This window comes from Vipera berus (genome assembly GCF_964194415.1).
Source record: "Vipera berus genome assembly, chromosome: 2".
Lineage (NCBI taxonomy): Eukaryota > Metazoa > Chordata > Lepidosauria > Squamata > Viperidae > Vipera > Vipera berus.
The window spans coordinates 16,274,516-16,301,188 of NC_138203.1; the positions used below are offsets into that span (position 1 = coordinate 16,274,516).

The 26,673-nt window shown below is 39.2% G+C and overlaps 1 protein-coding gene across 11 annotated transcripts in view; it reads left to right on the top strand.

Moving 5' to 3' along the window:
• The window catches only part of NEDD4L (NEDD4 like E3 ubiquitin protein ligase), a gene marked incomplete at its 5' end in the record, with an annotated part of 305,674 nt that overhangs the window by 148,881 nt on the left and 130,120 nt on the right, over nt 1-26,673 (top strand). For 5 of the 11 annotated variants that reach the window (XM_081320525.1, XM_081320526.1, XM_081320527.1 and 2 more), the window contains one exon: nt 6,258-6,311. In XM_081320525.1, coding sequence (XP_081176651.1) covers nt 6,258-6,311 — 54 coding nt within the window. Of the gene's footprint in view, nt 1-6,257; nt 6,312-9,173; nt 10,317-26,673 lie in introns of those variants that run through there. The other 6 variants (XM_081320517.1, XM_081320520.1, XM_081320523.1 and 3 more) reach the window with 4 other exon arrangements.

Here is a 26,673-nt window from a genome sequence, read left to right on the forward strand (position 1 = left end):
GCCTTCCATAAGTGAGACTTCCCTATATGCATACACACACATACATAGAGACAACTCTTTGTCTCTAGCAAATGTTTTCATTTACTTGGCGTTGATTTATGCTGTAGAAAGGAAGCAAGTATTCGTTATCTAGAAATTATATTGTTTCAAGCATAATCAACTGGAGTCCCATAACATGGAAAAGAATATTGTTTCACTTCTCTCTTAAACTTTATTTAAAAAGAGGGAGTGAAAGAAAAAAAAAACTCAAGCAGAAAGGGCAAGGTAAAATTTCAGCAATTTAAATTTAATCTTTGGGAGCAGCTGTCTGACTACAGACTGAGGCATTGTAAGCTGTTGAATTGCTACTGTCTTTTTCAGACAGTGTCTATGCAGTTGGCTTGCTTTATGCTCAGTGTTTTAGAAACAATATTTTGGCACTGTCTCAGTAGCATTATAAATGGTTTTCAATCAGATTTCTATAGCGGTGCTAACAGTGAGAAGTAAGGTTTGATTTCTGTAGATATTTTGAAGTAACACCGAATCTTTCTAATACCAAACAATGGCCAGGAAAAGGGGGGAGGGGGGAGAAGGACAGAGTTGAGAGTGGATCAAATTTGTTTTGATTAGTAATGCACAGTCCTGGGAATTGTTTTGGCACTGAATGTCTGCTCCTAGCTTTTTCCATTCCAGTCATAACAAAGTTTAATACATAGGAATATTTCTAGAAGAACTTGGGTCTGGTCAGTTTGCACTTTATGTTAATAAAGCTTGCAATGCTGAACTCCCAGACTGCAGAGTAAACCTAGTTAATTGCAATGGAGTTTGTTTTCAGGTAAGCATTCATAGGATTCAGTTCTGAGATGGCAATCTTATATATGTTTATGTGGGAATAAGTCCCATTAGGGCATAGTGGAACTTGCTTCCAAGTAAACTCCTATTACTTTATGGGTTTAATACAGTTGGTGAAGTCAAAGTGTTTATCCAACTTTTGATATTTGCCTGAAAATATTATAAAATTCATAAAATGGTAAGGCTACAAAGGAAAACAGTAAAGCTGTCCCATATCTGTGGGTCAGTGGGTCAAATATTACTAGTTTTGTAGGACATGTTCTCCCCTGGAAAATCAGAATGAAGAAAGATAACTGACAGCTGTTAGGTGCAATCACATCTATTTAGTAAAATAGATTCTAATCTATTGCAAATTATAGCATTTTATTTCACGAACTATAAAATATCTGAAAGAGCCCTGAAGCTAATTCAGTTTTAGCCTGAATTTAAAAACAAAAAAGATATGGCAATTTATAATTAGTGTTAACCATGGAAGCTTCCCCTAAACTCAAAGGGATTAGTGAGAGGAATTATCATAGTTAGAGGAATTACAAATACTCCTCATTTAATAACTGTCTCCTTAGTGATGATTTGCTGTTTTAACAGTAACTTTATGACCAATCCTTGGCATTTATGAAATTCCCAAGTCTGTAAAGCAAAGAAACGTTGAAGTAAGATTATCAGCACAGTTGCTGTTTATTTAGTAGTCCCTTTGTTAATGACCAAGCTGGAGATCCGAATTGTAGTTACTAAATGAGGACTATTTGTATAACCAAGAACAGAGCTTTTACTCTGCATGCGGGAGATCCCGGATTAAACTCGGGCATCTTCAAAGTGCTATTATTCCTATTCTTGTTGAAAGAGGCTAGGAATCCAACCTGTAACCTTCTGCTTGCAGAGGTACTGCTTTTTTGCCAAGTAGGAGAAACCTGGAACATAAAATTGAGGGATGATGAAAACTACCAGATGCCATGAGTACATCTGAAATGTGAGATGTACTCATGACATTCTAACGAAATGGTTACTATCTGTACAGGCTTGCCTGATCATCAAATTGAGCATGCTCAATCACACTACCGATTTTCTAAAAGATAACACTCAAGTGTAAAGACTGGTATTTGTTGGTTAGATAAATGATAATAAGCCCTGCAAATAGAAGTAAAACTACTGTGTGTGGGGGGGAACCAAAAAAAAGATGGTACCAATAATGATAGGCGCTTTGGTTGTGATCCCAAAATATCTGGAGCACCATGTGAACATCATTGGCATTGACAAAATCATATGTCAGTTGCAAAGGCAGCAGTGCTATCTTTAACAGCATCAAAGAACATCAACCTATACCAGGTTCTTGGAAAAGGAATAAAAATGCTAAATCCAGTCAAAACAGCTGGCTAACCGTGTAACCAACAGCAATATAATTTCATTCAGCTGTATTTCTCTACTATTTACATTTTTATAAGAGTGTCTGTGGGCTCATAGGGTAGTACCTAGCTTGCAATTAAGGCTGTAATCCTGATGTTTTTTTGGAGCTGCTCAGAGCAAAGAAGTGGAGAATGATAAACTTGGAAGCTTATTGGTCATAAAATGGAGACATGTAGAGAAAGAGTTTATCCATGTGTTAAGTGTAGTTTTTGAATATTTTTCTGCTTTGGGCTAGCTCCTGGACTTTCTCTTCCCTAGCAACCAAGGGAAGAACTCTTAAGACGATGGAGAGACTAACATTTAAACATTAAAAAAAATCATAATTAATCTTACAAAAATTTAAGAATCAGGCTAAACATAGAATAAATTTGAATAAACTAGATACTTTTTAAAATAGATACGAAAATAGGCAGCCAGCAGGGATGCAGAACATATGTGATCATTCTGAATGTCATTCGTTTTCTGACCGCTGGACAGAGATTGTGTTTGTATACTTGGTGCAAGCAGCTGCTACTACTCAGAATGATTTCAGTGCCTTCAGATCAAGGTAGCTCTACTGGAATAAATAAGTTGGATAGAGAAGTAGGCGAGTGTGACTCAAAAGGTCATGATAGCAAAGCCCCACTCAAAAGAGAGTCACCCCTTGGCTGTTACAGAAAATGAGAGTCCTGGACAATGAGGACATCAAGACTAAGGAAGAAGGAAGTTCTGGAAGCCAAATTCTCGTAACTTAAGCATGAAGCTGAAAGCAAGACCTTCAAGACACTTTCTCTGAAACAGCATATGTTCCATGAGCAGGACTAGCTAGACAGGCAGAGCTGCAATGTCTCAATGTGTGGATGTGACATTGACGTTGCCAGGAGGGCTTCCAGTTTATTAGGCACTGTGGAATGTTTTGGGAAGAACCAGACTTGTACAGTAGAGCTCTAATTTGTATCAAAAGGGAACCCTGGGACTTCAAATTAAAAAGACGGCAGCTTTTAAAAATAAGTGCAGGGGGAAAGCCAACAGGAGTTGATGAGTCTCTGCATAAACTCTGGCAAAAGAAATAGAGACAATGAAGGAGTCAAAAAGAAATTTTGAGGAACATATTGCCAAATCTGTGAACCTTCTTCAAATAAGCTAACTTCATTGGTCCCTTGGATGAAGGAGTGATATGCTAGAAAGGTGAATTACAGAGTAGCCAAACAATTGTTTACCCCTAAGTGCACTGGAGAAAAATGGAAGTTGATCCCTAAATCTGAGTTCCTGCTCTCAAGAAGGGAAGCAGATGAATTGAACCATAAGGTGCTGGTTCTTACCTATAAAGCCCTACATGGCTTAGGCCCGGGATACCTACAGGACCATCTGCTGCCAGGAACGATTTCCCATCGCCTGGTGCGCTCACACAGGGAGGGTCTCCTCAGGGTGCCGTCGGCCAGACAATGTCGGCTGGCGACCCCCAGGGGGAGGGCCTTCTCTGTTGGGTTGCCTGCCCTGTGGAATCAGCTCCCCGGAGAACTTCGGATGGCCCCAGATCTCCGGTCCTTTCATCGCGACCTAAAGACATACCTTTTCCAACTGGCTGACCTGGACTGAAGATGGGGGTTTTAATTTTGTTTTTAATTTTTATTGGTTTTTAGTGGGGCTTTGTAAATTTAACCTCTTTTAAATATTTGTATTTATTGTTCTATTGTTGTTTTATTGTTGTTAGCCGCCCTGAGTCCTTCGGGAGATAGGGCGGCATATAAGTCCCATAATTAAATTAAATTAAATTAAATATAGTGGTGACAAGAGAAGAAGTGTTAGGCCTTATGGACAAAGTGAGCAATTGCCCTACCGCAATAGCTACTTGCAAGGTTACTAAGGAATTTAAAGCTGAAATTGTAGACCTCCAAACTGAAATATGAACTCTGTCTCTATACTTGTCCTCTATAATTGAAAACTAGAAGTTGGTCAGTGGAACTCCAATGTTTTTAGGACTCATGGGGAGATGCAGAAAATTGTAGGCCTGTCAGCTTAACATCTGTTCTGGGGAAGATAGTGGAAACTGCAATTAAAGAAAAAAATATCAAACCTTTATAGACACAAGCCTAATCCAAGGATACCCAACAAGATTTCACTAGGGAACGTCCTGTCTAAATAATCTACAAAGGTTTTTTTGAGGTTGATAATAAATAAGTAGATAAGGGCAAGCCAGCAGACATCATCTACTTGGATTTTCAAAAAGCCTTTGATTAATTTCCTCATCAAAGACTTCTCAGTAAATTTAACTGCCATGAAATAACACAGCAGGTTCTGTTGTGGGTAAGCAACTGCCTGAAGAGTAAAACCAAGAGTCAATGGACATTTTTCACAATGATGTAACTAATAGAGTCCTCCAGGGTTCTGTCCTAGGACCAGTGCCTTTTAACATATGTAGAAATGATACGAGACCAGGTGCAACTAATGAAATAGTCAAGTTTGCTGAGGATACTAAATTGTTCAGGATGGTAAAAACAACAAAGGGGCGTGAACAGCTCCAAAGGGATCAAAGGACATTAGAGGAATAGTCATCCAAATGGTTGATGTCATTGATGTGCATTGGAACGAAAATCGTGACTATTCGTCCATACTAATAGGATCAAAACTAACAGTTACTAATAACAAAAGAGATCTTGGAGTAAAGGTAAACAGGTTATCCAGGGTGACAACACAATGTGTGGCCACTGTAAAAAAAAAAGCCAATGGCATTTAAGGATGATATAAATATAGAAGTGGCAATATAATAAATAAATAAATAAATAAATATTATATAATATATTGTAAATATTACATAAATGAACAGTACAATCTCACCTGGAATATTGTATGCAATTTTTGTCACCTCAAAAGGTTAGACAACCAACTAGAGAAAGTTCAGAAGAGGGCAGGCAAGATGATCAAGGGGCTGGATCATCTTCCCCATCAGAAAAGGTCATAACATCTGGGGGGGGTTAGTCTAGAAAGGAGGTGAATGGTTATGTTCTTATATTCTTACATCCCGTGTAGTTATTTATGCAACCTGTCTGGTGCTGGAGTATAGTCCAGTATATTGAAGATCCTAAGAACAGATAAATACTCAGACTGTAGAACTTGAGCAGCGTTTGTTTACTTGGCTTGGAATTTCTGCTTTTTTTTTAATTTAGAGTAATGTTACAGTCTACTTTGGTTATATATCACTGGGCATGTTATGGATGCTACTGCCTCATTTTGCATTTGTTTAAGTCAGGTTTCATTCATTCATTCATTGATTTTTCAAGGCATAGGCCTAGTTGGTCAACCGGTATTATCCAAGTTATCTTCATTTTTCCCCTCACCTGACCATGGCTGGGAGAGAGAATTGGCCATTTCTAGTTTTCGTGACATTCATCATGCGCACACAAGAGAACATGCAATTCCTCAGAAGCTCCTTTATTCTCACAGAGATCAGATAATTTGTGTGAAGTTCATTCACTGGAGTAAATTATTATGGACAATAAGTACTTACCTCTGAATTAAATGTCGATGAGTTCCGAGAGAAAAGTAATTTTAAAATGAAAAGCTGGACAACCCGTGCAGCTGTATAAAGGTTTGTTGAGTAGATATATAACTTCTGTTTCACACCGTTCCTTTTTTCAGCCCTGCTTTTGGCTCGCCAGGTTTCAGTCTGGAGATCTTATTTGCCACCTTGTCTGGCCTTACTTCTTGCTTGCAGGAGGGGGAAACAAGAAGTGTTTAGCTACTGACATCTTTTGAGATTTTTTTTCCAACCTCAATTTGCTTACAGCCGTGGGATATCCTGGCTTGTCTCATCCTATCCAATCCCGATCAAACCTAACCTTGTTCAGCTTTTTGCCATTGACCAAAGTCAGCTAAATATTGCCACTTGATGGGGCTGGGCTTGGTAAGGAATATGACCCAAGCGGGGAAGGTCCAATTTGGAACTCTTTGAGAAAATAAATTCCATTTTTAAAACAAGTCTCATGGGTGAAAGAAAGAACCAAATGAGTTTGGATTTATAGTCTTCTCTGTTTGTTCCCTTATAGGTAAATCCATCTAATCATAGACTGCTGTTTGAAGTGTTTGATGAAAATAGATTGGTGAGTATTTTCCCCCCCTATGGTTATTGACTTTATGCGTGAGAACATTGGGTCATACATTTCATTTTTCCTTCTCTCCCTCTCTCCACTGGGGGAAATATTTCTTAAAAGTGGGACATGGAGAGATGTAATATGCATTAGTAGTAAGAGGCTAATAAATACAGTTCCTTTCAGATTGACAAGAAGGTAGTAAATAGCTATTAAGCCCTTCAGTGGCTTCAGAACCTTGGGTTTAATGGTGATAACTCATTTTTGCTACTGGAAGGGAGATGTCAGATATAGCAGAGATGTAGAAAACAAGCTAATTCAATTAAGCAGTAATATGCCTAGGATGGATCCAGGAAGGGGTTGTTGAAAAGTGTTAAGATGAGAGACCAGTTTTTCACAGGGTCAGTTAACCTGAGCTGTTTGCCATGCCCTTGGTTTCTATAATCACTGAAGTATGGTGTGACTTTCAAGCTTCCATATGAATCCATTCAGGTGAAGAGCTGCAATTTTATCCCTCCTCCAGTAAGTAGCTAATAAATGTAGAGGCTTTTCTATGGTAGCTCCTAAATTTCTTTAGTCCAACATACTTTGCCAATGTAGTCTCTGTGTTGCTGACGTTTCAGCTTTGATTTAATTTGAACCAGGCCTATCTTTAAAAGTGCATTTAATGTTCCTTTTATTTATGATCTAATGAATGTTAAGTACCATTATTTATTTTTTAATATCTATTTACTTTCATCTCATCTCCCCCTCCTCGGGGAAATTTGCTCCGATTTTATTATAATGAACAGCATAAATGGCTATGAGTTATGGCAGATATTTACACTGTGTTTAAATTAAATATATAGGTTAAACGTGATGTTGTAAATAATGGAGCCTATAGATACAGTTCAGAGTATACCAAAAAGTTTGGAGTAAAAAGAGAAGCAAAGGGGTACTTAAACTGTTCTTTGCTAGCTTGTATTCATCACAAATCAACGTGTTGTCAAAGTACCTTCTCTCCGGAGTCCCAAACTTGTATTTAGAAGTGCATAAAATGGTTAAAATAACCAATGAAGCCTTTGGAGAAAGGCTGCAAAGGTAGTTATAGTATCATAGTTTCAAATAAGACGGAAATATGTCCTTAAATTGTGTTAATTATGCTAAAGATGTTTCAGACTTTATTCAGAACAGCAGCAGATGGATGATTATCTGATCAGTATTATTATTAGTCCTGCTTTTTTCTTGCCTGTTTAACAAAACAGGATTATGCTGACCTTTGGTATTTTAATTATTGAAAGTTTTTTTTCTCCTTTGGAGACCCTTTCTTTCTTCACTTGAAATAAATCATAAGAATACTTAAGTCTTAAATATTTAGGACATCATTCTTGGTGGATATTCTCATGATTTTTTTTTCTCTATAGCTGTTGCTGTGAGGGTTCTCACTTATACAGAAAATTAAATGGTTTTATTTTATCTCCATAATAAACATTTTAGTTTCACTGACCCAGTTTTTAATTCGTGCTGCCCACAGATTTTGAGACAGTAGGATGTCTGTTTCTGCCCACCCCTTTCTAAACAACCACTCAGAGCAGAATCGAGTTTGGGCATTGTTTAATTTTGGGTCCCAGTCCATCTGTCTGCTCTTCTGACGCCTCTTGGCTCCTAACAAAGCAGAGCTCTCTTTCTCGCTGGCAATTCAACCTTTCTAATACTGCTCACTTTCTCACTGGAAGGCTGCCATTGTTTAGCATGGAGTTTAAGTCAAATTCTGTACAGTTCTTCATGCTTACTACCCCTGCTTCAGCTTTTATCGCCTGCCCTGCCTTCTAAAACCTAGGAACCGGAAGATGGATGGTGTTGCCTCTTGAATTGTGCATGTAAGAATTTCTTTCCTTTTCTCTCCTGAAAAAAGTTTGAATGTAGTTGAAGCAGGTTATTGCAGTTTGTTTGCGGTAGCAACCCGATATCTCTCTGTTGGTTGGTAGGGCAGAAAGAGGAGGATTTACATTGCTTTTCAGCGGAAAGGAAGAAAGACTGAGTTCCTATTCTTTATTTCTAGTAGTCAAAAGATATTGGGAGGCTTAAATGAACAAAATCTCACACGTTCATTTTTTCTCTCTCTGTCTCTCTCTCTCTGTGTCTCTGTCTCTGTCTCTGTCTCTGTCTCTCTCTCTCTCTCTCTCTCTCTGTGTGTGTGTGTGTGTGTGTGTGTGTGTGTGTGTGTGTGTGTGTGTCTCTGTCTCTCTCTCTGTGTGTGTGTGTGTCTGCACATGCCTTCTTCCAATCATTTCGGCAATATCTGCTCAGCTTGAGAATTTTGATAGCATAACGGGCAATTCGACAGGGTGGGGAAGAGAGGGGAAGTCTCCTCTGTGTGGGTTTGTGTCTGTGGTTTCCCACCCCCTCTGCTCCTTTTCTTTCTTTCTTTTTTTTTGCAGTAATTCAAAAGTGTTCTGTGAATATGATGCAGTTTAGATTTATAGCAGAGCTGAGTGTGTTTGCTGCCTTAGTCAGCTGTGAGAGATCTCCCGCTGGGACCGATCCTTTCTGATGGAAAAGGAGCAGCTGGGAAGGTGCTGTTTCAGGCTCTTGCTGGTATTAAAGAGAGGGGGGAAAAATAGTCGCTTGTATTGGAGAGGGGAAAACAGGTCATGTGACGCCAGCCCTCCTACCCGATGTCACAGTGTGGAGGAGCACCGATTGGTCTTGCCCAACCACGCATGGAATGTCGCTTGCCACTTGGGCTATTTCTGCTATCTGTCGCTATCAGTGCAGCAGTGCTAACACTTTGGCAGATGGGACACTTTTTCTTGGAGTTTATGTCTTTAGTTCTTAACTGCTGGCAGTGCCTGGCCTTGTTGCCTTCCCTCTCCTCTGCTTTCTCCCGCGACCATGGCCCATCGGTTGCGGTTTCATTTTGGCTCAGGGCGAAGCAATACAGCTCCTGAACTGGAGAGTCTAGACCATGAGAGGGAGGATAATGACGACTTTTCCGTGGCATTCCACACTTTGCCAAGAAGGAATGGGCCTCACCCTTTCTCCAGGCGCAGAATCGATTGTGAAAATGGCAGCGGCCGTCTGCAGGAAGGTGGCTCCTTACAAAGAAGCACATCCATGTTTATCCCGCAGCTTCTGAACAGCTTTGATGCGCGTCCCATGAGGAGCTCATCCATGCAGATCTCCCTTCAGCGCAATGCTGTGAATGGACATGCTGATGAATGTGGGTCTCCTCCAGAGGAGTCATGTCACTTTTCTGGTCTAGGAGAGCGGCGTACCTCTCTCGATGGAAGCCATTCTTCTCCAAGTAGTTCACAGGTAACTCCGGAGGATTCTCCAACGAGAGAGCTTGAGAACATGGGACATGAGGTCAACGGAGGATCTTTTAACCACACAATATTTTGTACAATACCTTCTAACAACTGGAATAATATGGGTGCCGCCAGCGGTCAAGAGGACAACACAAACAAACCTGCGCTGGATTTAAATATCAATGGGGTAAGGATTCAGCATCGGGCTTCAAGTGTGGATATGCCTCAAGTTACGCTGATGCCATTTGGTCCAGAGCCCCGAAATAATGCTTCTTGCTCAGAACCCAGGCGCTGGTCTCTGCAGCACCTGCCAGATGGGTCAGCCAACCCTGGGAAAAAGTTATTTGTTCTTCAGTTGCAGCAGTCTCAGTCAAATAGTCCAGGGGCAGGTTGTAATTTTGGTTTTACAGGAACAAAAGGAGACAGGCTGGTCAGGTATCCACGGATACAGCTGGAGAGGAGCACCTCATATCCAGTTCAGCCACAGGCTGATCGAATTAGCCCCATGGAAGAAGATGCACATTGTGGAAATGACCAACGTGGCCCCGTTATGACCAGAAGCAGTTCAGTTGAGCGGATTTCCCCAGGGCAAGGATGCACTTTTAAAATTTGTCCAGATCAAAACTCAAGGCAGCAGCATTTCAGAATTCTTGTAACTCATGAGAAGAACCAACCATGTGGGCAAGAAAATTCTAATACAGCTGCTCCACTGGCAGCCAACTCATCAGTAAGTAGAAACACCAACATCCTGACAATTTAAATGTTCACTTTGCTGGCTGGGGCAATAAATAAGTAAACAAATAAATCCAAGGTGCATTATGTAATTTCACAGGGCAATTCTGTGCTGCTAGAAAAAAATTGTATACATCCAGAATAATCTCAGAGCATCTTTCTTTGCTACGCTATGACTACATCCCGTGAAGTGTTTTTATATTTGCTGCTGACTCAGATGTTACTTAATTTAATGTTACGTCATATAAATACAATGGGGATTCTTTTTGTAACAAATCTGTAAACTACTGTATCACTTTTTTTTATAAACAGTGCCCCAGATGATAAATTAAGATTTCAAAAATTTTGCACTCTTCGTAGCTTCAGATTATTGGAATCTGGCTAATATATTATGTGCACACACTACACCCACCCACAAATAACTTGAGCACACACGTTAGAACTGAACTATCAAAGAGCCAAGGATATAGTTTAAAATTAATGGCTTTACAATACTTTTAGTTGTTTAAATAGGTGCACCATTGCTTGTTTAAACAGGATTACTGTTAATTAAGCTATTCCTGTGCATTGGGTAGTTAGATAACAAGTTATAAATTTCTAGCAACTTGAAAAAGCTGCTTGAAACCTTGTGATTTGTTCAGTTCAGTTTGGTTTTATAAAGGTTAGATGTAACAATGAACAAGCACTTTGTGGTAATATATCAGCTTTGAAATATAATAGGTATCAGCATACTGTACAGCACAAGCTTTACCAGATTTCTACATTATGCTACTGGCATTTTTTACTTTTTTGGCTCCAAAAAATAAAAACATTTTATTTTTCCAAGCATTTAAATAAATCATTTTGATATTTTCAAAATTAACTCTTTTGGTTCTGCTTTAAACTTAGGATAACTTTATGCTGTATTCATTGCCACAGTCATTTCTTTTACCATATCTGTTGCAAGGTTCCGTTATTTCCTAATATATACTTTTGCGTAGCCTTTTATGTAGTTTTTAAATTGATTGAGGTTTTCATTAGTGTGTTCTGAATGGTTATAATGTCCCAGAGACCCTTACATTATTGGGTGGCATAGAAGTTCAAATCAGTCAAGAAAGATTAAAGCCAGAATCTAACTGTGTAGTTTTAGTATTGCTGCAGTTTACCGTTGGTCATTGGAGTTTGCAAGCTAGGTGATGTGGAGTCTAGAATAATAAATATTGTGTGAAACCATGCCAAGTTTAGGGCTGCCTTGTTGCCCTAGCTTGTGTGTAATGCGGTTAGTGCTTGCTGATAGAAGAAGTAAGGACTATATATTGTTTAATTGCAGGAAGTAGACTAAAAGCTTTATTCTACACTAATTTTAATTCTTTGGGCCATGTGCGTTTTCAAAAGATTTAGGACAACTTAATGGTAAAACCCAAATTTGAATCTATAGAAACCAAATATGAGTCTATAGAAAGGTTAGCAAACGTTTTTTTTTAATGATCTGCAATTTGTGCCCATAACAGTCCCTGTTATTTTTCCTCATCTGCTTTGGGTAAAGTAAAGAATCCTAAACTTAACTCTGTTTCTCCTGAGATTTTAATGTCCTTGCCACATCCCTCAGTTTTCAACGCAGGCATACTGAAATCGCACTAATATGATCTGAGCTTACTTTTACTCTAAACTTTTGGGGCTGTCCTTTAAAAAAAAATCTTAAGGATTTTACACCAAAGCCTCTATATTTTGAAAAAAACAGATTTTTCATCAATTGTGTCGAAGATGTAAACTATATATTTTTTATAAATAACTCAAGGTATTGAATTATCACAATAAGAAAGTTCTTCCAGGACAAGGTGAACAGCTTGGAAGTCCCAAAATAATGTTGAACTCAAACCCCATATTAATTCTAGCCAACACGGCCAATAGATACAGAAGAGGGAGACTCTAGTCCAGCCCACGGAACAGACATACATTTGCATCCCTTTTCTAAGACAGTAATAAGCAGTGGTAGGATTCAGCCAGTTCGCACCACTTCAGCAGAACGGGTAGCTAATTTTTTGTTGCCCAGGCCCAGAATGGACTTCCAGAAGCGGCATCTACACAGAGAACCGTTTGGTCATATATTTGAATCCCACCACTGGTAATAAGCAATGACTGCAGTTTAAGAAATCTGTTAGGTTTGCATTACATGTGATTCTGTTCAAGTCAATATAAAATGATGGGCTTAAAAAAAACCACGGAATTTTTCCAACATAAATTGGGGGAAGCCTGGTTGAATTGAACTTCTCTAATACAATAAATGTCCATTCTGATTTGAAATATTTTATTTCTCCAAAGATGTCATCTAATTTGTAGAATATCAAATAAGATTTTTCTGGACCTAATGTTTGCATTAGTTCTTCCTCTGTAAATCAGGCATTATGTTGGGAACCATTTACACAAGCAGAACCACTCATGTCTTCAATATAGTTTTCAATCCAGACAGTGCAAGTGAAGTGAGATGGTCAATGTCCATTTGAACCCATCTTGATTAAACCTGGGAGCTTCTCAGGATTTCTCTTCTGTGTAATGGTGTAGGTTTTGTATATAATTGTATGCATAATAAATTATATTCTGTATATAGTTACTATAATTGATTTGTATTTGATAATCTGAAGTCTGTGTATGTACATGATGCAATATAATACAGTACAATTTTATGTATATAAGACTCTCTAATTCTATATGGTAAAGTTTAATGTTTCAGGATGAACTTTCCAACTTTAGCACCTTTTTGCTTCCAAAGAATCACTTTTTATTATCCATTATCAGATCACTATTATTCACCCGAAAAGCTTATAGAATTGTGCAGATTATAATCAGATTACACAAGTTTGCCTCCTAGATGATAAAGGCACCTGTTAGATACAAGGTATTTTTTGTATGAGATTTCTCACTGAAAAGGACACATTATGGAGCTACCCTAATGGTCTTTTGGTCTGTATTTTGCCATTTTTTTTGTTTTATTCTTTTCACATTCTGAACAGCACTGAATGCCTTGGTAGAAATTGAGTATCAACAGAACTGTTTTATGCTTTCCATTGTACATTAATACTGATGTTTGAGTAGAGATTGCATTTTGGCTTGAATAGGATTTCAAGTAGGCATTTCCCAGAAATTCATTTAAATTGCCCATAGCTTTTTCACTTAATCTAATGTTCAAGCATAGGTTCCTGTACTTACAAATGGAAATAAATACTTTCATAGTCACTTGGAAAATGAGATGGGTGATATCTAAATTTGGCAAATAAATAAAAACTGATGCTTCTATGTAAATGCATCTCGGTTCCTACTTTGCATAAAACCATAAAGTGGTTGGTTTAGTTTTGCCCTGACATACCTTCATAGCCCCTTTAGTGCAGTCGGTAAACTGTCATTTATGAAATACTGTGCTGTGCAAATGCAGCCACTTAAGGTTCATTCAGTAAACCATAATTGCATCAATTGGCTTGATACAATAAGTGAACTCAATTTTATGTTATATAGTATGAGAGGAAGAGAAGACTTGGTTTGGTACCCCAATCAGATCTTGATGCTAAAGCAGAACAAACTACGTTGAAGACCTTTTCCCAGTCTTAAGTCAATAGAAATACTTCATTTTTTTTCTATGAATAACTTTTTAAAGTTTGGAATTTGGAAAACTGTTGTTGTCCATCTGTATTTAATTCAAACCATGGATTAGAATGTGGCTTGCTAACTAAATGGCAATACGTTAGGAATATTAGTCCTCACTTTTACAGTGGGAGTAAAGAGAGAAGTTTAAAAAGTGTAATAGTTGTTGTCATAGTACTTAGTTTTGTAATTAACCCTTACATTTGAACTAGGTTATTTTGGGTACTTTTTCAAAAAAAATTGTGATGTTGCAGGATATAATACCAGTTTTATTATATTAAAGAAGTAGGAATTAGAGCTTATTGCGAAATCATTCTATACATGATTTGAAGAAAGACTTTTAAAGAAAAGTTGTAATAATTGTGTTTAGGATAATCATTATGCAATAATCTTACATGATTGTTCTTTTAGAATCAGAGTAGGTTTGAAGTAGAGCTAGTCATATATCTGAAGAGTGGGGAACTCAAGAAGGGTTTGAAGGTTTTTTGTGGTGGGTTTTTTTGCAATGTATTATCTAGATTATTTTTAAGTCTGCTATGACTTAATTCTGCACATATGTGTTTTATCTACTCTATAAATGTATTTTCTAAAACCAAGTGGCAGCTTTTCATTTTAATAATATTTTTTCTTAATAATGACATCAGCATTAAACTTGCCAAAGCAATATCTACATTTATAATAAAATAAGAACCAGCCTTACATTTAGACAAATGGTCAATCTATTCAACAAAATTTTTTCTCATCTGGAAATGTGATTGTTTGCTGCTATGCAGGTCTACCCACAAAATTCCATTGGTCAGAAGAACATTGGGAAAGAATTTTTAAGTGAACAGTGCCATTGAAATTGTCCTGGCAATAAAACACAATTATTTATACTACAGGTTCTTGTGGGACAAGGACCCAATTAAACTAAGTAAAAAAAAGAACCTGTATCGATAACTTTGAATAATTTCTAGCACTGTTCAGTTGCCCTATTAGAATTGCCCAATCTTAAATTAATGTTTTAAAAAAGGTGATTTTTCTTTCCCCGCCCCCTTTTTTTTGATATAGCATTTGTTCTTACTATACATTATTGCACCATATCAAATGATCGTTGTGGGGATACCTAATGAGAAGGATATTTTTCCATAACCCACTTATGATCTCCATTCAATCTCTTGCCCATACTAGAAATTTTCAGTAAGTACTGCACTGGTACAAGGAGGCTTAAATACAGACCTCTCCTGTTTCAAGCAGCTATTCGAAAAGGATAGCTACATATGACCTCCATTTTGTTTGGAATAATCTGCCTGGCTTGCCATCTCCTTTCAACCGAAACAGCAGAGCAGAATAAATTTTTCAAAAGCTGTTTGGACAAAATGTGTTTTATCCTGTCCAATTTGGCTAGTTTGAATGCATTGGATTGATATAAGACCCAGGATTTGGTCTGAGGCAGCAGCTGCTTCAAGCCTTATTTATCTAGAGTGAAAACATGCATGCGGGCGTCTGTAGTCCTAGTGCCACAGAATGTTTATGACCTTTCGGATATCTGAAGAAGCGAGGATGTAGTTCTTTCCTTGTTATCAGAAAACGAGAAATAAAATAAAACCTGCGGCCCACAGTGTAAGAGTCACAAACTTCCTCAGCTGATAATATCATAAACCTCTCCCTCATTTTTTTTTATTTGGCTGTACAGTATTAAAGAGGAAGAGAAGTGCGAAAAACCATATTTGTGCACATTGGGATATGCACAAGTTTGGGGTTTTGCGATCTCTAGCAATATGTAGCAGCACATAGGCAAGAAATTGTGGCATGAATAGGAAAATGACCAGACATACTAATATCGGAGTTGTTAAGGAAGTGCTGAGGGATGTGGGGACTCACAGAACACCGGAATGCGCTTGTGTTATGTCCATACAGCGGCCTGCATCTGTCTTCTATTGCATCAGATTACATCCCACTGTTAATGCTGAACAATGCTTAATCCCATGCAAAGGCCTTCTGGATAGAGCAATGTATTGTCAAGAGTTGTGTCGCAAGGATAGGGAAGGGCTGTGGCGTCAGGCTGCCCATAGCAGAAGCTCTGCCAGAATAATTTTTGGCTACAGCCTGTGCCAATTTGCCTTTAGACAAGAACAGCCCTTGATTGCGGAAGAAGAGTTTACTTCACTGCAGGCATATCCCACATTCCAAGTCATTTCCCCTTCAAACTAATTTAAATTTCTCTCTCTCTCTCTCTCTCTCTCTCTCTCTCTCTCTCTCTCTCTCTCTCTCTCTCTCTCTCTCTCTCTCTCTCTCTCTCTCTCTCCCTCCCTCCCTCCCTCCCTCCCTCCCTCCCTCCCTCCCTCCCTCCCTCCCTCCCTCCCTCCCTAGCTCTCTTCCCCACATCTGAGGGATAGTGTTCTGCAGAACTGATTTGAAAGAGAAGTCATTTTTACCTAATCCTTCTTATGTAAAAATAGGGGAAAGTTTCTAAGACAGTTAGACATGAGCTATTATTACAAAAAAGGTAGTTAAGTACAAGGACGCTCAATGTACTTCTCAGCTTTAAGAACTGAACAAGGCACCTCCACAAAGAAAATTGCCAATCTGGCTTGACGCAACTAATTTTTCAAAGCAGATGTTAAAGTCTGCATACAATGTATACAAATTCTATTGACAGGGCTTCCTTCAGAAATCAAGGTGCCCAATGCTGATTCTTTTGAAAATGCCATTTCCCCCCCAGCAATGAAGCAAATTGTAAATTTCATTATGAACACAGACTGAATACTTGGGATATTCATGAGGGCAGACTACAGAAAAAGTAGTTTTCACAAAGATATGGTCTTCAGAATTCACCTTGTGGGATTCATGATGCTGGAAAGGGCCTAGCAACCTGATTTGGTGTGGAAAGCCACTCTTAGGATGTAAAAAGTTTTTGCCAAGGAGCTCTAAGCAAATTAGATATTTCATAGAGATTTTGGAGTTCTTTAAATTTCTAACTGCACAAGGGATGGAAGGGGACAATAGGCTCATTCTATATATCAGATAAGTGCATTGCTGTTTGCTTAATTTCAGTGCTGTAGTCATGAACCAGATATAAAATACAGTAAGTCATTAAGTTACTTTAACCCAGACATGTCAAACTTGAGATGTCACATAATGTCGCACGACTTATCTGAGCTTTTTCCTCATTGCCGGCAATGGGGTGGGCGCGGTTTCCTCGTGGTGCGTCCGGCCCGCAGACCAGCAGTTTGACACCCCTGCTTTAACCTGATGTCTTCCATCAGGCACATTCCAGGTGTGCTGGTATTGCCATTCTTAAAGGCGGCTAGGGATTGACCTCTAGTCAATCAAGCGGTCAGGTTGGGGAAGCTACTGTAAAATACCATATGTTACGGAAATATTTTCCTGTCTTATTAAGGAATTGCTTAGTTTACAGAGAAGATATATTATGTATTGCTTTATTTGGTGGGTAGCATAATTAATTTCTGGTAGAAAAATAACATACTTTGAAGCAATAGCAAGCAAAGGGGATATTCTCCCTGCTCTGTTTTGCTTAATCCTCAAAAAAAATCTTCATCTCATGATCTGTTTAGGTAGAATGGAAAATTCATAATCAACTGGCAACGTGCTTGAGAAAATAAAAGGTTTGGCCACAAAAATTTCGAAAAAGTACAAAGCAAGCAAACATGGATTATAAATGGACTTCAGGGACAGTGAAATATCTAAATTGGCTAATAACTAGTTCTGGTACTGTTCTAACAATGATTTCTAAATATTCTAGGATCATATCCAGGCCCTACTGCAGCAGTCTTATAATCTCTCTAGACCAGTTTCTCAATCTTACCATCTTTAAAATGTGTGGATTTCAACTCCCAGAATAGAAGGCTGGCTGGGGGATTCTGGGAGTTGAAATCCACATATCTTAAAGTTGCCAAAGTTGAGAAACACTGCTCTGAACAGTGTTCATTTGTTGACTAGGCCTTTTATTTATTTATTTATTTATTTATTTAGATTTATATACCGCCCTTTCCCGAAGGACTCAGGGCGGTTTACAGGGTATTTAAAAGAAAACCAATACAAAAGTTAAAACAAATTAAAAAAAGATTAAATGAAACCCTGAGAAAAATAAAAACCCAGTTAAAATTAAAAATTAAAAAATTCTCAGCCTGGGCCAGAGAGCTCGAAGAGCCAGGTCTTCAGGTCCCGGCGGAATGAACGGAGGTCCGGGGCAGTCCTAAGCTCCGCGGGCAGCTGGTTCCAGAGGGCAGGCGCGCCCACTGAAAAGGCCCTCCCCCTGGGTGTTACCCGCCGGCAATCTTTAACCGGTGGCACCCTGAGAAGACCCTCCCTGTGGGAGCGCACTGTACGAAGGGAGCTTGATGCTGGCAGCAGGTGTTCCCTCAAATATCCCGGACCCTCACCATTTAGGGCAGGGGTGTCAAACTCAATTTCCTTGAGGGCCGCATCAGCATTGCAGTTGCCCTCAGGGGGCCGGGTGGGTATGGCTAGGGTGGGTGTGGCCAGGGTGGGCGTGGCCTACTGGGTGGGCATGGCTAGAGTGCGTAAGGCCTACTGGGTGGGCGTGGCCAGCTCTACATCATTCGCATCAAGGGTGCCTATGGGGGCCTAGGCAGGAGTGGGACAGATCTGAGGGTCTCTGGCAGAAGGAGGGTCTCTGGACCAGGGCCAAGGCAGTGGGGGCCGTTCCCTCACTGTTTCCAGGATGGCTTCGCGGGCCACATGAAACCACTTTGCGGGCCGGATCCGGCCCCCGGGCCTTGTGTTTGACATGTCTGATTTAGGGCTTTATAGGTCATCACCACCATTTCCCTGTAGCTTTTTATTCACAAGGATATTTTTTTAAAAATCCAATCTTTCTTCCTTTGGGCCTGAATCTTCGTCTGGTCTGCTGGTTCTGAATATGGGAAGGAGGTGATCTCGATAATGTGAGAGACATAAACCAGGAATGGCGGAACAGATCTTTTGGCTTAAGTTCAAGCAAACTGATTCATTCTTCACTGAAAATTCTGTGCCTGAAAGCTTGACATTGTCCTGATTTAAAAAAAATCCATCCTTGGGAATGGCTCTCATAAGCCATATTCCCAGGACTATTTGAAAAAAAAAATACCTTTATATTTTTAGAATGCATTATTGGATGCTTTAACATACGTTAGGCCTGTATGTCTTCACACATACGCAGAGACACACACTTTAAATATGTAAATAACTCATGTTCAACAGTCTGAAAGTGTTCACTAGCAAGGCAATGATCGTGCTGAGTTTTTTTTTTAGACTAATGGGATTGCAGAAGCCTTGGGTTCTTTCTTTATCATCAACCTGGGGTGCTTGTTTTCCATTTGGTTCCCAGCTTTTTGTTATCCATCAATACAGAAAGGGAAATATTTAGAAGATTGTCTTTGCTGGACCAGGGAAAGCCAATTCAAAGAAGAATCGGTTGTGGCGAGCAGCAAGGTTTTCATTAGGTTTGCCAAGAGGCTGTTATTCTTTTGGCTTTTGTGATCTTGCATGAATTTTCTGGTGTGTACTCTGCTTGAACAGCAAGTTGGGATAGTTTCTGGCTAGGTGACTCTGATCAAGATGCCTGCCTGTCAGGGCAGTCAGAAAGGATGTTGAAACAGGAGGCGGAGGGACAAGAAGCCAATGTCTTTAATTGGTGCTGCCAGCTTAATTTTCCACGGGACTAGAGTAGCAGTAGTTGTTTCTCTTCCACTATTATTTTTTTCCCTTTGCTGTGAATTGTACAAAATATTAATGGCCTTGATTTAAGGTTGTGGTGCACTTTGCTGATTTTATATAATTAGGAAATGTCAACAAACATTTTTCCTCCCTGTTGCAGAGATTGTTGTGTTGAAGCTCCTATTTCATGGGACCCTTTCAGGAAGTTCAAGACTTTTCTGCCATGCAACAGTGAATGATGATTATCACATAAATTATACTATGGTGTAAAAGCAGGATGTGATTTCTGGCCTTAATTAAATTGAAATGGATAATTTATATTCAGCTATTCAAATGTCTTGTTCTAATTATTTCCAAACTCAGCGGATAAGCTCTAGAATAGGATCCCTAAACTCATGAAGTTTCAGGTTGTTTTATCGACCCCCAAACATTTATTATAGGAAAATAATTTAACAAATATTATTGTAACTAGTAATAAAAATAATAATACTTAACCCAGTGTGGGATTCAAATATGTGAACAACTGGTTCTCTTTGTGGATGCCGCTTCCGGAAGTCCATTCTGGTCCTGGGCAACAAAAAATTAGCTACCGATTCTGCTGAGGTGGTGCGAACTGGCTGAATCCCACCACTGACTTAACCTCTTGGATAGTCGCATTGACCTTTGGGGTTCAGTATTGAATATTATGGAGAACCCTGCTCTAGAGCATCTTTCCCAACTTGCTACCATGCCTCCAGATGTGTACTGGAAGATAGAAAGTTGAGGGAGGTAGCTATGACCATTGCATCTCATTTCTACCACTGGATTCACACACGTAAAAAGGGATCTCCAACTTTGGGAACTTTAAAACTTATGGACTTCAATTGCCAGACTATTGTGGACTTCAATTGCCAGCAATTCACAACAAAGGAAAAAGAAGTCCACAAATCTTAAAAGTTCCCAAGGTTGGAGATCCCTGCACTAAACCATACTAACCATGTACCCAGATTAGAGTGAAACATATATTTAACAAACCATTTGGGTAAAGGATATTGTTAAATATGACATTTAACAGAAAAAGATGTAAAATTACACAAATTACTTAAATTATTTAAACTACAGCATGCATTGTCCCATTATTTCAGATGATACCTGGATGCTAAATTGAGGACCTTCAACGGTTGGGTTCACACAGCACAGTTATCAAGTCACTTTCTAAAGAAAATGCCTTTATGACTTAGCCTAAGTTGTTGGAGGTTGTGCACTTGATGTCCTCCAGATGTAATTAGTTGCAATTCTGTGAATACTGGTTAGTGAGATCATTGACTGTATATTCTGGGAATTGCATTCCAATACATCCGGAAGATTCCAGGCTGGCAAAAGCTACTTTATCCAGTGTTCCCTGTTCAAAAAAAAAAAAGAAATATAGAAGTCTTCCTTTCCTTGGTTGCACTAAGGGGTGGGCAGGAGAAGGTTATAAATCACCAAAGTAAGGGTTTTACTTTTTTAAAAATTCCTTGCTGACTTTGTTTCCCTGAAAATGGGGAAAAATAGAATTCTGCACAAATTGAAACTGAATTCTCTAACTGCCAAAAAAAAATCCACACACACATTAAAATATATTTGCATATATCTGTGTAGGATTTATTGCTTTTGTATTAGTTATGGGGAAAGTTCTAAAAGTCAACGCAGAACATTCATAACACTAATTTCAGAAACCGAAATTCTGTTCAGACTGCCATAATTCCTGAGATTATTATCAAGGACTAACAGTTTGTTCTGCGGGGGGTGGCGGGCTGGGGGTGGGTGGAGAGACTTCCCAGAAGCCAAGATTTTAGAGTGTCTGTAATTGGTTGGTTTTCAGAACTGCCTTGTTTGGCTGAAGTGGAGAAAATGTTAAAAGGAAGAGGGTATTTTCAGTGGCATAGAGCTAGGATTAAGCAGCTATTCTATGAGATCTGATATACAGTACATGCATTATATCTAAAGCAGGGACCAATCTTGGCAGCTTTAAGACATGTGGTCTTCAACTCCCAGAATTCCCCAGCCAGAGAATTCTGGGAGTTGAAGTCCACATGTTTTAAAGTTTCCAAGATTGGTAATCCCTGCTGCAGAGTATATAGAGGAGTCCAATGGTGAGATAGTCCAATTTATTTGCCAAATAAATTTAACAAATAATAATATAGATAAGATAACCTTTATTGTCATTTTTTTTAATGTCGGCACAATGGCACACATCAAAAATGAAATTGCATCTGGCAGTCACACAATGTTGGAAAGCAAAATTTTCCATCAGCTCTGCAGAGAAACCAACTCCATTTGGCCTCTCCTCCCCTTAAATTTCCATTTTATTTGTTCATAATAAAATGATGGCTGTTCAAATTTTCATATTCTCCTCTTTCCCCCCTTTTTTTCCCCTTTTGTGTATTGTCTTTTAGATGGTAAACCTGTCTCAAGTTGTTGAGGAACAGCTTAATTAAGATAAATAAAGCCATCTCTTCTTTTTTTTTTCCTCTTACTCACCCATAGACACATACGTTTACAAATGCTTGTTGCCATTAAAAGAAATGTTATTACTTGGCAGCCAGTTTGCCAAGTGATCAAAATGAGGTCACATGATTGGGGGGGGAAACGACCATTTGAATTTTGAATCCTACCCCCCCCCCCAGGTAGATCTGTTAGAACTTCAAACTGTCGCTAAGTGACCAATCATAAGTCAAGGACTACCTATAGCCATTTATAAAGCACCAGTTTACCAGAACGCTGTTCCTTCTGCCTCTGCTGCCACAGGATACCCTTCAGCACAACTGTTTAGTTTTTCTGGGACACAGCAGGACACATTTCCAAACAAACCCTGCACCTTCTCAGTATCCTCACTGGGGAGGTCTAGCATCCTCAGTATGATTCTGTTGCCTGCCATGCCTCTGGCTGAGGACCAAGAACAGTCTGGGGGATTCTGTGAGTTGAAATCCACAAGTCTTAAAGTTGCCAAGGTTGGACACCCTTATTTAGCCCAAAGGATGCAAACCCTGGCAAACAATGAAACAGTAAGGGAGACTCTTGTGTCTGGACTGTATTCTCATGTGCTCTTGGCTGAAGTATTTTTTTTCCCTGTATCCTGGCAGTTGGGGCAGGGGTTTCTCCTCCTTTAATATGGCCCCTAGGGACGCGGTGGCTCAGTAGGTTAGGACACTGAGCTTGTCGATCAGAAGGTCGGCAGTTTGGCGGATCGAATCCCGAGTGCCGCATAACAGAGTGAGCGCCTGTTTCTCGTCCCAGCTTCTGCCAACCTAGCAGTTCGAAAGCACGTAAAAATGCAAGTAGAAAAATAGGGACCACTACGGTGGGAAAGTAACGGCGTTCCATGCGCCTTTGGCATCTAGTCATGCCGGCCACATGACCACGGAGACGTCCTCGGACAAGCGCTGGCTCTTCGGCTTTGAAACGGAGATGAGCACCGGCCCCTAGAGTCGGAAATGACTAGCACGCATGTGCGGGGGAACCTTTACCTTTACCTTTACTTTTACCTAATATGGCCCTTAGACCAGTGTTGCTGGAGTGGTTTAACAGACCTAGAGCAGCCAGAAGCAAGTTACAGAAGTTGGCAGCCAAAGAGGAACCACCTCTCCTCAGGGCAGGACTACATTTTCTGTCTTAATATGTTTGTGGATTGAGACAGGATTACAACCGTCAACAATGCTTCTATTGCCTGTTTCCATAATAGGGGAGAGTTTAGTTAATGGTAAATCAAAATGTAAAAGTGACTGAGAAAATGGATGGGGGAGGGGTCATCTGAATTCTTAAAACAGGTTGGGTGAATGAAAATATCTAAAAGCAGGCCATGAACTTGGAGTCCAAGTATCCATAGCGTGCTCCAGTTTTAAAATAAAGTTGTTACTTAGTGAGATTAGATTGTATTAACAATAAGAGCTTCCGAGTCAAAGGCTGAATAATAGTTGACTCCTTCAGAAAAAATAGAAAAACTGTAAAATCAAGCAATTAACATCATGCCAGCCTTCGCTCTGTCTCTTTCCCCAAACTTTGCTTAATGTCAACCCACATTTGTTCCTTTTCCTGCCGCTATAGTGCTTAAAAATGCAAGTTAATATCTTTGAGTAGTTACTTGCAAAGAGCTGGCTAAAGCCTCTTTGAATCCTCTCTCCCTCCCTCCCTCCCTCCCTCCCTCCCTCCCTAAAAATCATCTTAAGACATCCTTTCTTTCAATAATTTTTCTAATAGGATTTTTATTTTAATAAAAGAGGAGAAAAGGTTGGTTGTTTTTCCCCTTTCCTGATAAAATCAAATTTCATTTTAGATTATTTAAATCAGGAATTTACACACCCAAATGATGCAGAAGCTATTCGTTCATCATGCCAGGAATGTCACAAGCATCAGCATAATAGTTTCTCCAGATAGATGGAAAAAGTTGTAAGTGTTTATGCCACCGTAACAATTGCAAACGTCAGTGGAACGTGGCTGGCAAACAAAGCGCAGTCTCCAGAAGTACTGTTATACAAAGAATACATAAATGGTTATGCTGGTTAGAACAGTTGTCAACGTATTCATTATTAATTACAATATTATAGAGGACATGGTTGAACTCAGCTCTTCCCATGGCTTCAGTCCTGCGGACAACGATCAGTTTACAGATACTTTTGGTGAGCATATTTTTTTTGGCATGCCTAGAATTTGTCTCCATATTTGCCATCAGTTTAATCAGTTTGAAAAGGGGAGTGGACAGTTGAAAGGAGGATCAAGCTATCAGTTTCTATTCATCATGATGGCCATTTACTACCTTCTAAATCCCAGGCAACATGTCTTAAATACCAGCTGTTAAAGAGCAACAGTGGAAATGAGATATCTCCTTTCTAGCCATGCTTGCGGAGCTTTGTCAAAGCACTGAGTTAGCCTGTGTGTCCTTCAGAAAACTAGACTAGATGGGCTGTTAGCCTGATCCATCAGAACTCTTCTTGGGTTATTATTTCAAAGAAAGAGCTCAGTGTGCAATCTGGCTTTCTGCAGCAGTTTAGGATAGCATTAGTCTCTTCCTTTGGGGGCACAGTTGCTTAGTAATTAAAGACACTGAGCTTTTCAGCTAGAAAGCCCTGGATTTGAGACCTGAGTGTCACGCCACAGGGTGAGCTCCATGACTTGCCCCAGCTCCTGCCCACCTAGCTGTTTGAAAGCATGCAAATGCAAGTAAATAAATAGGTACCACTTTGGTGGAAAGGTAACAGTTCCGCGTGCCTCACCATATAGTCATGCTGGTCAGCGCTGGCTCCCTCAGTTAAGAAACGGAGATGAGCACCACCCCCTAGGTCACAGGTAGGCAACCTCGGCTCTTTTCTGACTCATGGACTTCAACTCCCAGAATTCCTGAGTCAGCTGACTCAGGAATTCTGGGAGTTGAAGTCCATGAGTCATAAAAGAGCCGAGGTTGCCTACCCCTGCCCTAGGTACAACTGTATCTTTAGTCTCTTCCTCATTGATGTGCTGCATCCTTTTCAAATAGGTAGACTATTTTCTGGGTTCTTCTAACCTCAAATAATAGTCTAATCCTCTGCATGCATATTGAGAAGTAAGTTCTTAATATGTTCTGGTTAGATGCTCAGCCTTTTGATGCTGAAGACCACATGGGCCGGTGGTTGATCAGACAGAAAAGTAGGTAAGACGGGACAAGAAAGAAATCTGTCTTTAATTATATTGAATTAATTAAACTGTATTTGAGTATGTTTAACATTATCCCCTTTTGCTTTCACTCATAATTAAATACCAGTGACAACTTTTTGTAGTCCTTGAACTTCATGATGTAATGTAGAGTTTGCTCCTAAAGAAATATACATAAATATAAGTTTTGTTGAATACCATAACATTTGCAGTTGTGTAAACATCCGTAATAAGGTTCTGTTGCTAGTAAAAAATACAATTTCTTTGAATCTCTATTGGATATCTTCAGTTTTGCTAAAACCTTCAGTTTCTTCTGTCAAGAACTGAATTGCGCTTCTGAAAATAGCAAACATTGTGTATTATTGTGCAACAGTAATAGACTTAATTTACATTAATACAGCCTAAACTCAATAAATGCATTGGTTAATTCCTTAAAATGACAAGATGCTCAGACTGGATTGTACCCAGGAATATGGTCTGATTTTAAAGAAAACCTAAGTCAGTAAACTGCATAAATCTGCAGAGATTAACATATAATAATAATAATAAGTTGGAAGGGAACTTGGAGGTCATCTAGTCCAACCCCCTGCTCAGGCAGGAAACCCTATACCATTTCAGACAAATGGCTGGCCAGTCTCTTCTTAAAAACTTCCAGTGTTGGAGCATATAGTTAAAACAATTTTTTTAAATCCACCTCACCATGTCACTGCTATATATTGCTTATCTTGTTACAGCACAACTTTTAAAATATGTAAGATAAAACATGGACAATTTTGTACAGAAATGCATTATATCTACAACTTTTATAGTAGTATTTGCCACAGAAATGATAAAAATAGCCTAATTAATCAAACTCAGGCTTTTAGCTGAAAGGTTAGTTTAAAAAAATCCTTGTAAGCTATTAAGCAGCCCTATGAATCTCCCTCGCTATAATTTTCTGTTATTTGATACATCATTTAGAAGTGTGGACAGATATGGAAGGGAACTATTTCAAAGCATTTTTTTATTCAAAGGAGCAGATATTCTATATTTATTTCTGTGATGTGAGCTGACCTTCCTTTTTTCAGTTTCTTGAGGTTCAATTATAGGGTGGTATGCTCCCATCTTCAACTCAATAGATAAATATTGTTGTTTCATAAAATCATAAATCTAAAATCATAAGTGAATTTTGCCCCATTTTGTAACCTTTCTTGCCATAGTTGTTAAGTGAATCACTGCAGTTGTCAAATTAGTAACAAGATTGTTAAGTGAATCTGGATTCCCCATTAACTTTGCTTGTCAAAAGGTCACAAAAGGTGATCAAATGACCCCAGGACACTGCAACCATCAGAAACATGAACTATTTGCCAATCATCTGAATTTTGATCACATGAGCCTGGGGATGCTGCAATGGTCGTGTGAAAAATGGTCATAAGTCACTTTTTTCAGTG